Here is a 13,805-nt window from a genome sequence, read left to right on the forward strand (position 1 = left end):
TTACAAGCAGACTTTTATTTACTTGCGTCTAACTCATGTTATCAGGCCATCCCATCCCATTTCAGGAGGTGCAGCACAAATATCACTGAACGTCACACTCTATTTGTACAATGAGTGAATAGCAATGTAGATTGTTGTTTCAGTGTAAATTGTTTCCAAGTTTTCTCCTGACTGCAACAATGAGTTAAAAAAACAATGCTGGAACAAAAATGCAACCTAACCACTGCTCCTCCTTTCAAACACCAACAGTTGGACATTTCCAAAAGCACCTGGCCACAAATGCTTTGACTGAAACATGTCCTAACTGGAAATATTTAAAATGTACAAAGAATAACTGCAGTAAACTCAAGTAATACTGTAGTATAACTGCAGTACAACAGCAGTTTATAGAAGTATAACTGCAGTAAAATTAAGAACAATTGCAAAATTGCAATACAATGATGTATAAACACAGTTAAAATACAGTAAAATAAAGTTCAACAGCAGTATAAGTTGCAGTAAACTGAAGTAAAAACAAGTAAACTTCGTCTTTGCTGCACTTGTGCTGCTGTATATGCCAATAGTGTGGTAAGAACTGTACTGCACTTGTGTTCCAAGGGGTTTGTTCTTCAACATCTTCCCAAAATGTTTTATACTTTTTTCAGGGATGTTTTTTGGATTCAAAAAAATTTCTAAATTGCAGTATAATGAGGTATAAACACAGTTCAACTACAATACAATAAAGTTTAATAGCAGTAAAATCTGCAGTGCAACTGAAGTAACATTAAATAAACTGAGAGGGACAATATAGTGATATGTTATTGGATAAGATAAGAATAAGATAAGAATTTATTGCACTTAGGTACAATAAAGTATTAAAAGTGCGCTTTAGTTTTATTATGTATTGCAGTATTGTAAATATATTTCTGTAGTTAGCTATACTTCTGAAAAGTGCAATACAATATATTGTGGTAGTACTTCAGCAATACAACTGAAACCTTATTTGGAAACCGTTGTCCACTGAGTAGGAAAATTAGTTGTACTGCAGTTGTATTGTAGAAATTCTTCAGCTGTATTGCAATGGCGGTATGGCAGTTATACTGTAGTAGTACTTCAGTTGTATAGCAGTAGCAGTACTGCATTATAGTAGTTGTAGTACTTCAGTACTATTGCAGTAGTTGTACTGCATTATACTGTAGTAGTAGTATTATTTCAGTACTATTGCAGTAGTTGTAATGTAGTAGTAATTCAGTTGAATTGCAGTAGTTGTACTGCATTATAGTAGTAGTATCACTTCAGTACTATTGCATTAGTTGTACTGTAGTAGTACTTCATTTGTATTGTAGTAGATGTACTGCAGTTGGTTGTATTGCAGTACTTCAGTTGTATTGCAGTATTACTGCAATATACTTAAACAACGCAGTTATTTTGTGTCCAAAAAATGCACTTTTTTTTCAGAAGTTGACTAAAACTGCAGTATTCTTTAAAAAAAGCTGCAGTAATTTTTTGTAAAGGTTGTTTAAACTGTTTAAACACCCTTTTATTTAAAACGCAACAAATGTGAGGACTGTGAGGATTTCAGAATGTCTTTAATATGTGTTTCACTTAATATGTGCTGGGGTAATGTGGTTGCAGATGTGTTTGTAATGACCATACCTGCTGTGTGCGTGGTTTATAAGGTGAGCTGCTCTCTAGGTCAGCCAGGATACTGGTCAGCGAATCAATCTCAGCATCCAGACTGGAACGTCTCTCTTCTAGAGTTTTCTCAGGTCCTTTTATCTGAAACACACAGACACAGTAACCTGTAATGAAATTAGGTCTATTTGAAAGAGGGTTGCTCTAAATCAGCTAACCCACTTAATCACATTTGAACATGCATGCTAAAATGGAGAAGAAGAAAAAAACTAAATATTATAGACAAAGGAAGGCAATTTAATGCTCAAATATGGCACAACATCTGCTGTGGGCTGGCATTACACAACACCTTAAGCATCACAGCAACTGCTGATCTTTATTTTGTCTTAGTGCTTTGTCTTTACGTGTTCATTAAAATTAATCGTGGCCTCAGACAATTGGCTGAAAGTGAACTACTGTAACAATAAGACACAATTGTCTGGGAGAAAGTCTTTAGGAGAAAATCTTAGTGATGTGAAAGAATAAACAAACAACAACTAAGGCTTTGTTGGTGAGACAGCTCATCTCATATTAATTGAATCACCCTTCAGCTCTCTCTCTATCACTCTCTCTCTCTCTTTGGCTGTCCGCTTTATCTGTTTTCACTCTACTTAAAAGTTTCACTGTCTCCAAAACTGACAATAACAAAGCCTCACTCTCACTAAGTTTTGTTCACACTCCGGTTGCAGGTTTCTTTTTTTAAGATGTTTACACTCAGGTAGTGCAGCACATCCATAAATACATATCCCACCTCACTTAATCTAAATATTGGGTCTCACTTGATTCATGCGTCGAGCAGAGCAAGGTTCAATTTTGATTTAGTTTTAGTGTTAGTCTTTTGACTAAAATGTTGTTTAGATTTAGCCTTCTGAATTATATTAGTTTTAGACAACTAAAAGTCCCAGAATTGTAGTCTAGTTTTAGTCAGTAAAATATATAATTAAACATGTAATTAATTTACTCTGAGTAAAAATTAACATTATTTCACCCACATTACGTTTTTCTTCTCATTTAAAATGTATCTTTACATCAATGAGTTTGTCAGCAGTGGTCTGAGTCTAATTGATCATAAAATGTCAACTGTTTAATTTTATAATGTGTTGTGTTTTTGCATTCCAAGTATTGAGTTGCGACTGGAATTCATTTGAAGGCCAGATTTCAAGAATCTGTAACCTGCTTTTTTTCATCTTAAACATTCTGCCAAACTTTGACATATGCTATCAAAGTCTGATGCGGAAAAGCTTATTCATGCTTTCATGTCCTCTCGGTAAGATTACTGTAATGCGTTACTAGGCGGTTGTCCTGCTGGCTTAACTAACAAACTTCAGTTGGTATAAAATGCAGCTGCTAGAGTGCTTTCTAGAACAAAGAAATATGATCATATTACTCCAGTTCTTTCATTATTGCATTGGCTCCCTATTAAATATCGTATCAATGTAAAAAAATTATTGACTACCTACAAAGCCCTGAACGGCTTAGCTCCCCAGTATTTCAGGGAGCTTCTGGTGTATTACAGCCTATCCCGATTAAGAGCTCATCAATGGTGCCAATTTGGTTTGGTCAATTCACCAATGTTGATGTCTTTGGGCTGTGAAAGGACACCTGGTGAAACCTACATGAGCAGAGGGAGAGTATGTAAACTCCACACAGAAACATCTATTGTAAGGATCTGAATCAATGACATTCTTTCTGTGAGGCAACAGTGGGCAATCACTGGGCTGCCGTGCCGCCCTATCAAGGAAAGGCGGGAGGAGTAGGGGTGGAAGGGAGGATTTTCCAAGACAAAGATAACTAAGATTAAAAACTTATTTATAGTGAGTTAGAAATCATCTGATTGGTGAATCTTGTATTGCTTATGCAGGACCAGCTGTGGTCAATCGTAAGCACGTGATCCCCTCGAAATAAGTTTATAAATAAACGTCACTACATTTTTTTACGGTGAACTAACCATTAAAAATTGGTAAACTATTATGCCAACTGTCTTTAATACAATGCAGTGTAAAGCAAACAGAATGTCTTCCCATCAGTTCTTAAACAAAAACTGTATATATAACAACCGACTCTAAAGTCTAAGTCTTGGATGAGCAATACATCTGCAATCACGGATTCCTGTCCTTTAAGTCAGAGAGGGAGCAAAGAACGAAATTATCAAAGGCATTTGAGGAATGGCAGCCATGTGACAAAAAAGGTATGAGGGGCAGATTTTGACAGCGCTTTCACTCCTCATCAAAGGAGGCACAGCAACCTTCTCCCCTCACGGCTGAAGGACACTGATCTCTCTTCGTGTCCTCTGTGGCTTCTTCTGTTTTCCCCCTTATCTTTACACAATGTTACATAAATAAGGGTCCTTCGTGTGCCTTTATTTTTGTAGTTATTTTCGTTGTTCTTTGTGAGCGAGTATCCACAATGACCACGACATAAAATGTGCTTTTTGAAATGAGTAACTTAATAGTTTTAAATAGTCATATAAATATTAATAATATATAAAAATGTATATAGAACAGTTTCATGTAGAATATATATATATATATATATATATATATATATATATATATATATATATATATATATATATATATATATATATATATAAAGCTGTAAAACTTAATCCTGTCAAACAGATCGACAACAGATGACTGCGACCAAATCTTGCCTTAAGATATTCACAAAGAAAATAGTATTTCACATTCAACTGATATACAGACAGACATCCTTCAGACTCCAGAATATGTATCCATCTGAGGAGTGCTCTTAGTGGGAAATAAGGGATTGAGTGGCCACTGATGCACTGGAAGTCCCATCTCCGAAAATAATTGAAACATTTCCAAATATTCTTATAAATGAACTGCATATTTGAAATCTATTTGAAGTATTTGTCAGACTACAGTGAGTTTAGTGCTCTGCTTGGCATTCGCTGCAAGTGGAGAGATACACACAGCTGAAGAGACTGGAAAAGGGCTGATTTGCCATATAAACATTTATTATTATCAGTGTTGAAAACAGTAAAACAGTTTATTACTTGATAATTCATATTTCTGTGGAAATGTTTGATTATTTAATCAGTGGGATATTTTTAAGTTTGTATTACTCCTTTTAGTCAGCTTTTAGATTTTCCATTTTCATTTTAAATTAAATAAATTTTAGCAATTTTGTTGTTTATATAATTTTTTTCGTCTATACCAATTTGTTCTCAATTTTTTTTGTTTTTGTTTTAATATTTTATTATTTTAGTACATTAAGATAAACTGAATAACAATCTACATCAGTTTACAACATCCCTCATGACAGTCACCTAACATTTCAACACATTAGTAAACAGTTTTTTTCTGAATGTGTGAGACTTCTGATTCATTACCAGCTAAAGAGGAAAAGAACAATCCAGGGGCAACATTACTTCAACCCTGCTGTACCTATAGTTATACTCAGAGCACATGGTTTTTCATTCTCTTCAGAAGAGGGCAACCCTCAATGATACCCAATTAGTGCAATTCTTCACTAAATAAATGCTTCTATGTTTTAATTCACCCACAAAGTGTTTGTTGTGCTGAAAATAACTTATTTCCTTAGAACGCAACAAACAAGGACAAGGTGTCAGCCAGCAGCAGGCGCATGTTGGAAAGAAATTTTACTTGAATGTAAAAATTGCTGCGATACAGCATTTTATTCAACATTTAAATTTACACTGAATTTATTTATTCATTCCTTCATTTTCCTTCACCTTAGTCTCTTATTTATCAGGGGTCGCCACAGCGGAATGAACCGAAATCTATTCAGACATAAGTTTTACTGTTTTAAACAGCAGATGTTCTTCTAGCCGCAACCTAATACTGAAATAACACTGAATTTATTTCAATTTTAATTATTTCTAAATACTTGTGTAGTGTGTAGGGATGCCCAAGGTAACACTGAACCTGTTCAATATCCACATATACTGTAAAGTGTGTTAATTTGCATTAAAATAAAAAAAAAATAACAAATAATTTTCCCCATGCCTTTAATTACCTTTTAAATAACTAAATTTAGGGACGGTTTCACATAAAAGTGAAAGTGTAACCAAGTGGGATTTGTGCTTTGCATTTCGCCCATCTAAATGCACAAACACAGTAGTGAGAACTGAACACACCACCATGAACACAATCAGGGGCAGTGAACAAAATAGTCCCTATTTGTAAACTTGGACCATAAACAAGGCAAGAGTCTGGATCAAGGCATGGAAAAACAAGGCAATGTAAATGCGTCGTAATGTTACAGGGTAAACAAGACTCAGCAATGTATATTATAGACATTTGTCATCGATGAGTCACGAGCCGTGTGTGTAGTCAGTGTCAAACAGGAACTGGTGTGTGTGAGGTACATGCTGGAAGTAGTAGTCCACATATGTGGTGTGTTTGTAGTCTAAATGAAAGTGAATGTTTTCCAGCGATCTTTGAGGGTTATATCGCTGGTGATTGTGCCTGTATGTAAGATAATGAAATCACTTTCTGCTCTTGATTGAAAACCTGTTGTAATTTCAGTAATATTTATACTTTAATAGATTTTTGAAGTCAATATTACTGTATATACAGTAAGGAGTGTTAAATTGGATTATATTATTCAGTTCTGTACCTGAAACAATCTACAGTTAGATACCAGAAAAATCTAAATAGCACTGTTTTTTTTAGTTGACATTATTTAGTGGCACGGTGGCTCAGTGGTTAGCACTGTCGCCTCACAGCAAGAAGGTCACTGGTTTGAGCATTGGCTGGGCCAGTTGGCATTTCTGTGTGGAGTTTGCATGTTCTTCCCATGTTCGCGTGGGTTTCCCCCACAGTCCAAAGACATGTGGTATAGGTGAAATGAATAAGCTAAGTTGGCCATAGTGTATATGTGTGAATTTGACAGTGTATGGGTGTTTTCCAGTACTGGGTTGTGGTTGGATACACATTCACTCCATAAAAATATATGCCGGATAAGTTGGCAGTTCATTCAGCTGTGGTGACCCCTGATAAATAAAGGGACTCCGAAGAAAAATAAATGAATGAATGAATATCTTATACAATCCGTGATGTGAAACGAACCATGAGCAATCTGTATCATTGCATTCAAATGCAGAGTATATGGCAAGACTGAGGCAAGGAAGAGAATCAAAGCTGGTGACATTTGAAGACATTTGTGTTTGTGTGTAGGTGGCAGTCATCGTTGCGATGCTTCATTTTGCATGTTTTTTTATTAAGTTACTAAAAATTCTACTAGATCGAGTCTCTTACTACCCTTCAAGTGTTAAGTTTGAACAAGGGTAAAGTAGTGCTGAAAACTTGGAGGAAGGAGGAATACGCTGCCACAGAGGTAATTTGTCGTGCTATTAGGTCAGAAGAGCAGAATCTGTCACCATGAAGTCGGTTTGATTGCAGGTTCATCCTTAGGGTGTCCAGAATCAGTGAAAAGAATCAGTGGAGCTGAGAACCAAGGGAGCAGAGTGAGGGTGTACTCACACTATGCTATCCGAACCGTGCCCAGGCCCATTTCCCGGATCGTATGAGAAGTGTGAGTGCTCTGAATCATTTTCAGGCATGGTTCAGTTGGCCGGCCCTGGCCTGGTTGGAAAAGGTGTGCCAGAGCGTGGTTCACTTGGGCTCAGTACGGTACGGAACTGAAGATGAGACGTGACTTTTAAAGGCCTGTTTCATATAGATTTATGAATCATTCTTACTGTTTAATGAACACAAACTGCTGTAGATTATTAAAGATGCAAACCCCTCACTGCACGACAGCTGCACCTTTAGCAAACCTCCTAATTCCTGCAGCACGAGGACTTTATGATTGTTTATGAGCGTCAAAAGGGCTGATAAATATTTGACTGTGTGTCACTGCATATCAAACGACTAAAACGTTATAACGTTATAAAGAAATCTCCACTGTGCTGAGCGAGAGCACTTCTTAAACTGAACAGTGCATCATCGATGACGTAAGCTTGCCCAGGCCCAAATGCAATGTGAGTGCAGGCTGTCGGGGGAGAAAGGAGGGGGACAAGCATGCTTTAGCCCGGTTCAAGGCAACTGTACATAGGGTGAGTACGCCCTAAGAGTCACCTGTGCACCACACTGATCTCAAATCTCATGGAGGAGCTCCGGAAAAGCTAAAAGAAATCATGATGGTAGTGGATGACAAGAAAGGGCTGCCACTGCATGTTTGTTTTTTGCATTTAATCCATTACAAAAGCAGTTAAAATGTTTCCTTTCCTTTAAGTGTGAAGTTTGAACTGTTTGAACACTGCTGGTGCTGTCAGAGAGCCCTCATAGCATGGAGAAATTCATTGTGATGTTGAGCCAGAGGAGCAAAGTCTGCTGCTGTGATGCAGGGTTAGGAGTAGGCCAAGCTTGAGGGTGATCCTGGTCTTTGAGGAGTGATGGGGTGTAAAAGTGAAGTGAGGCCAATAAACAATGTCACCTATGCACCAGACCGGTCTTGAGTCTTCATGACAGATGCTAATAATTTTTAAACCCTTCAACATCCAGACTGCAGATGTTTTGCCAGAGGAGAGCTGGTTGTCCAGGACGAGCCTGGCTTCTACCAAGATTTTGTTCACGTCCATCAATTGGTGCAGTTTTGGTTCCTTGGTACTATTGCTAGGTCGAGGCTGGTGGATCTGCATCGGTAATTTGGCCTTGATCAGTGGCATCTGTATTAAATTGAACTTCAACAGTAAAATGATACTATATCCCGAACTGAATCAGTTTTAATTGAACTACAACTACATCAGCATTCTACCACTACTCTCCTGCCTGATTTGCTGGAACGTTCCATTATTAGAAATATAGTTATGGCTTTGTATTCTCTTTTCTCTATCTATGTTAAGTTGCTTTGACCCAATATAAATTGCAAGAGAGCTACAGAAATAAAGATCAAGTCTCACGGAGGAGCTCAAGAAGGATAAAAGGAGGAGTGATGGCAGTGGAAGACAAGAGAGAACCAGACGTGGGACATTTATGTTGCAGATGTTTGTGCAGCAGTCGTCTTGTTTATTTTAGTGTTTATTTTATTCTTAGAATTGTCAAAACGTGCACCAGTTCCCACCTCTTCCTTCCCTTCAATTGTGAAGTTTGAACCATATTACATTGTGCTCAACAAGATAAAAGTAGGTAATGATATATAAACATAGACAATGTTGTATTTATCTTTTTTAGAAATTATTTTACCTTTTAGAAATATTCACCTGTCATTTCATGTAATTCTAGCTTTTTGGCTTCATTTCAAGGCAAAAGTAATCATTTTTAAACAACAATTTGGATAAATACATATTTTACTCATTTTCTTCTCTATTATCATTATTCAAAGAAGGAGATGAGAAGTGACTAGATCTCAAAATAGCTTGAAGTACTAAGCTCATACTGTAGGTCTGGATCAGTGACAGAGTCTTGGTCTGGTTGGATTACCTGCCACAACCTATTACAACACTTACCCATTTGGATCTGAGCGGATATTTGGCCCTGAACTAAGAAGAATTTAAACTTGAACTGAAGTCTAACAGACTGCCAGAATAAGAATGAATAGCCTGAGTGTGTGGTTTTATATGCTACTGATTGTGTTGCCATACACTAGATTCACTAAATGAATCATGCAAAGCAGGTAACACCACATATAATACTGAAGGCTATTTACATGGTGCAATACCTGATTCTCCAGCTTTGTTCTAGCTATCGATTCACAACTCATACCAAAAGGGTACCAAAATTCTCTTTAATGTGTTAAGTCTTGAAAAAAACAGTGTGAATAGGTTGTTTTCACATGATGTCATTGATGATGTGCAAAATTCAGATGGAGGGCTGGAAGTGGTTCTTCTACATAGGAATCGCTATCAGAACATCAAAATGTTTCCGTTTTATGTTGTTTATAATTGTTTAAATCAGCCAAAATAAGAAATGCTGAACAGCTTTCATAGATTTCCAAAATTTGTGCTTATAAAGGGGGGAAAGTTCAAGAAAGCGAATGAAAAACGAAAGAAAAGGCGGCATGTAATAAACTTTTTTTTTTTCAGTACATTCATGTGTACAAACTTTCTTGAACACGATAATTTGTTTGACAGCACCAATAAAGATTATATACAGGCCTAGCTATGTGTAAAATCTGATAAAAACACCACCACACACAAAATCCAGGAGAATAAAAATAACGTACCCTGCCATGTAATCGCAGCAATGAAATCTCCATATTGTTTTGCAATAATCCAGGTCTTTACTGGCGTTTCAGCGGAATAAACAACCATAATGTGAACATTGAGATGCGCAGCAGCGGTGAATCTTTGTTGATGGTAAGTTCATCGACAGAACAAAAAACTAAATGCAACCCTTGCGACAAAACTAGACGGTTATTATTGTGGAGCACCTTTCCCCTTACAAAAATAAATAAATAATAATGTAGACTATGCGTCCACACTTTTGTATGCTTTCATCTGTTATTCTGTTATGTCTGGAAGATATCCACATGGAGAAAAACTATAGTAATTTATAACATAAATTAATATAAGTTAACTCTTTGTTAATGAATGCTACAGGATACTGATAAACTGTATAACGTAATGATACACTGTAACGTGTAAATGTGGTTCATCGTGGTTTTTAATTATAGCGTGGAAAACTGAAACCTATTGTTTATTACTACAGCAGTATTTAATTCAAGTAATTATTTATAATATGCTTCCAAACACTATAGTATTTTTTTCATGTAACGTAATAGCTACCACCTCGATGACAGGCATATACATTTTAGGTCAGAAGAAAACTTGGTCCTCTTCATAAAATAAGGATCATGCCTAAGATATGTGTTTATTTTCTATCTATATCCCGTTTGAAATATGGTCTAAATCGCAAAAAATATGGACTTTCCTCTATTTCTCCCATTTAGTTTTTACTTCCTACCCTACATTTGAATTTTGCGTGTCACCAGAACTACATGATTTAAACAACCTATATTCCCCTTCATTTTGATAAAATGATAGCTTGCACTTAAATCAAACACAGCAATAGCAACATCAAGGTCATGGGTTCAATTCCCAGGAACTGCATGACTGCATTATTAAGTGCTAGATTCACTATATGAATTATGCAAAGAGGGTAACGGAACAGACATGGCAACGATGTTGGATGCTATTTGCATGGTGAACTTCCCGATCTTTTAAGTGAAATCTACTCTGTAAAAAAATCCTGGTTGCCTTCATTTTTAAAGCTGAATCAAATTAACCTTATGAGTCCATTGAACTTATATTATGTTAATCTGGCTTAAAACAGTTGGGGTAACTTATAAAATTAAGTTAGAACATGATTAACTTAGTTTAATAAGTTACAATGATTTAAAAAACATGTGCTGTCAGGACTAATTGATCATGGAATTTTTTACAGCGTAGATATAATTTTCACATAGGTGGACAGTGCAGCAGATGCAATGACCTGATTTGGGTTTGTGACATTTCAAGTTATGGAAACAAGCAATAATATGCTATTTTCCATCATTTTAAACAGACATGTACAAAACCATCAAGGTCATGGTTCAGTTCCCTGAAATTGCCCTGAAATTATTCAATGCACAGTTTTTCGTTGCACCTGCTATTTGCGTTGTTAAGCACTAGATCACTTAATGAATTATGCAAAGCAGGTAACAACATGCACAAACATGACAATGATGCTTTTTGCATGCCGCAATTTACAATCTTCAAAGAATTAAAGTTATTAATCTGACATATGTAGAATGTCTAGCATTTGCGAAAACCTAAATTGGTTCTTTAATGCCTCGAGACACCATACTTTCTCCAAAACTGTTATTATATCTTGGGCATAACTTAAACATAAAGCAAGCAGCATGATTAAAGCATGATTAAAGTGTCATGTGTTTAATTCTTAAGCATTGCATGATCTCATTAAATGCAAACTAATTACGTACATCTGAACAAAGGCATCTATAAAATGTAAAGAAGAGGAAAAAACTGCTGCCAATAATGACTTGAAATAAAAACACTTCTCTTACAGCTTACAGTAACAGTGCAATGTAAATGGCAGCAGTACAATCTATAATTAGCTTAGTTTACATAAAACGTCTGTGTAAAAACATGACAGTTTAATTCAAATACCCAGTAGCATTATTTCAGCACATTTATAGTCTGTTTGAAACACTTTGGGTTGGCAAACTGCATACAAATATTGCGCAAATGTGCATTTTAGTTCTATTTTGAAAGAGTTTATATAAAAAGTAAGATAATTACACAGTGAGATCTATATAATTACAGGATCTAGAAGCAATTTCTGAGGTCATTTCCGAAGTGCAATTCTCTTATCATGTCATTACTAATCACACTATATCCTAGGAGTGTTAAAATTAATTGTTTTTAAGGTGCATCGTCATGCAGACAAGGGTGATTTAGTATCGTTTAATACAGACCAAGCGTTTTCTGACATGTCGTGTCATGGTACACGTGCACGAGTGGAGACAAGACTTGCGTGTGATACTTAGTATGGTGATACAGACGAAACACATGCGAGTAGCAAACTACAGTGAGGAACATACGACTACTATAGTGTGGCGAGGGAGGTGAGTATTTAATAATGCTGCCTCCAACTATTTTAAAAGCCCACATCTGGGCACATTTCTCTGGTTGTGAGTTTGCTGGGACAATCTTTCAATGACACCGAAGGTACAGTACACTGCAAAGAATATCTTTTAATTATCAGTTTCAGGAGTTATGCTTGGATGTCACGGTGGCGCAGTGAGTAGCATGATCGCCTCACAGCAAGAAGATGGCTGGTTCGAGCCTCGGCTGGGTCAGTTGGCATTTCTGTGTGGAGTTTGCATGTTCTCCCACGTGTTCGCGTGGGTTTCCTCCGGGTGTTCCGGTTTCCCCCACAGCCCAAGACATGAGCTATAGGTGAATTGAAGTGTATGTGTGTGAATGCAAGAGTGTATGGATGTTTTCCAGTGTTTTGTTGCGGCTGGAAGGGCATCCGCTACGTATAACATATACTGGATAGTTGGCAGTTCCTTCCGCTGTGGCAACCCCTGATTAATAAAGAAACTAAGCCAAAAAGAAAATGAGTGAAGTGTTTTGGTTTTATTTACAGTTGTAAATTACATTGTGGGACCTCGATCTCTACTCTGTTGATTGTTGATGTTGATAATTTAACTCATCAGTTTAACAAAGTGACAATTTATTAGTTTGAAATAAAATAAATGTATAAGAAATAATATAAAGAGAAATAAGTCTGTGATGTAACAGAAAAAGCATTGGCAGTTTATTACAAGGTTTTTGTACTGTAATACACAACATCAACCCAGACAATACATCACTTTAAACTATAAAAAATGTTTTAACAAGTCACTTTTTAGATCTTTTAACCCTTTATGGGCTGAATTTTTGTTTTAAGAGGAAAAAAAAATATTACACCCTAATTTTCGCAGAGTTTATTTCCAACCCTGCTTCAACACACTAACCTTTAGGTTTCAAACAAGCCTGAAGAACTCAATTAGTTTAATCCGGTTTATTTAATCAGGGTTAAAGATAAACTGTGCAGAACAGTGGCTTTTTGCAAGTTGAATGAGGCTCAATCTTGTTCTTTACTTCCATAAAATGTTTCAATATGAATTTCCTGTGATTAATAGTATGCAATAAAGCTAATATATATATATATATATATATATATATATATATATATATATATATATATATATATATATATATATATATATATATATATAGTCACCTTAGGTTCCACAGTATCTGACATTTTTGTCAAAATTTAGTTATTGACATATTCTTATTAAATGACAACTTATTTACATTATGGGATGTTTTTTTTAATATGTTGTTTACATTTTAAGACTCTTAATAAAAAAATAAAAAACAAATGTAATACATATACTGTTTGTTAAGAATGCAAAAACTTTGAAACTCAATATCTCAAAGTCATTCAGAATGCAGATAGAACCTTATAATTCCAAGGTGACAAGATATTATGGTGATAACTAGGGATGCTCTGATCCATCAGCCCTAGGTCGATATGGGCCGAAAATCAAATTTCATGACTCGATCGGTACTCGCCAATCTGGCCGATCTCATAACTCATAAACTGATCACAATTGTTTGTTTATTAGCTTACATAAAAGAGAACATAATAGAACTGAAATATTTT

General features: G+C 35.9%; 1 protein-coding gene across 3 annotated transcripts in view; it reads right to left on the reverse strand.

The window, feature by feature from the left end:
• The window catches only part of lpp (LIM domain containing preferred translocation partner in lipoma), a 402,581-nt gene that overhangs the window by 202,158 nt on the left and 186,618 nt on the right, over positions 1 to 13,805 (reverse strand). For all 3 annotated transcript variants that reach the window (XM_056459922.1, XM_056459923.1, XM_056459924.1), the window contains exon 5: positions 1,636 to 1,758. In XM_056459922.1, coding sequence (XP_056315897.1) covers positions 1,636 to 1,758 — 123 coding nt within the window. The remainder of the gene's footprint in view (positions 1 to 1,635; positions 1,759 to 13,805) is intronic.

This window comes from Danio aesculapii, chromosome 6, assembly GCF_903798145.1.
Source record: "Danio aesculapii chromosome 6, fDanAes4.1, whole genome shotgun sequence".
In the NCBI taxonomy this organism is placed as follows: Eukaryota; Metazoa; Chordata; class Actinopteri; order Cypriniformes; family Danionidae; genus Danio; species Danio aesculapii.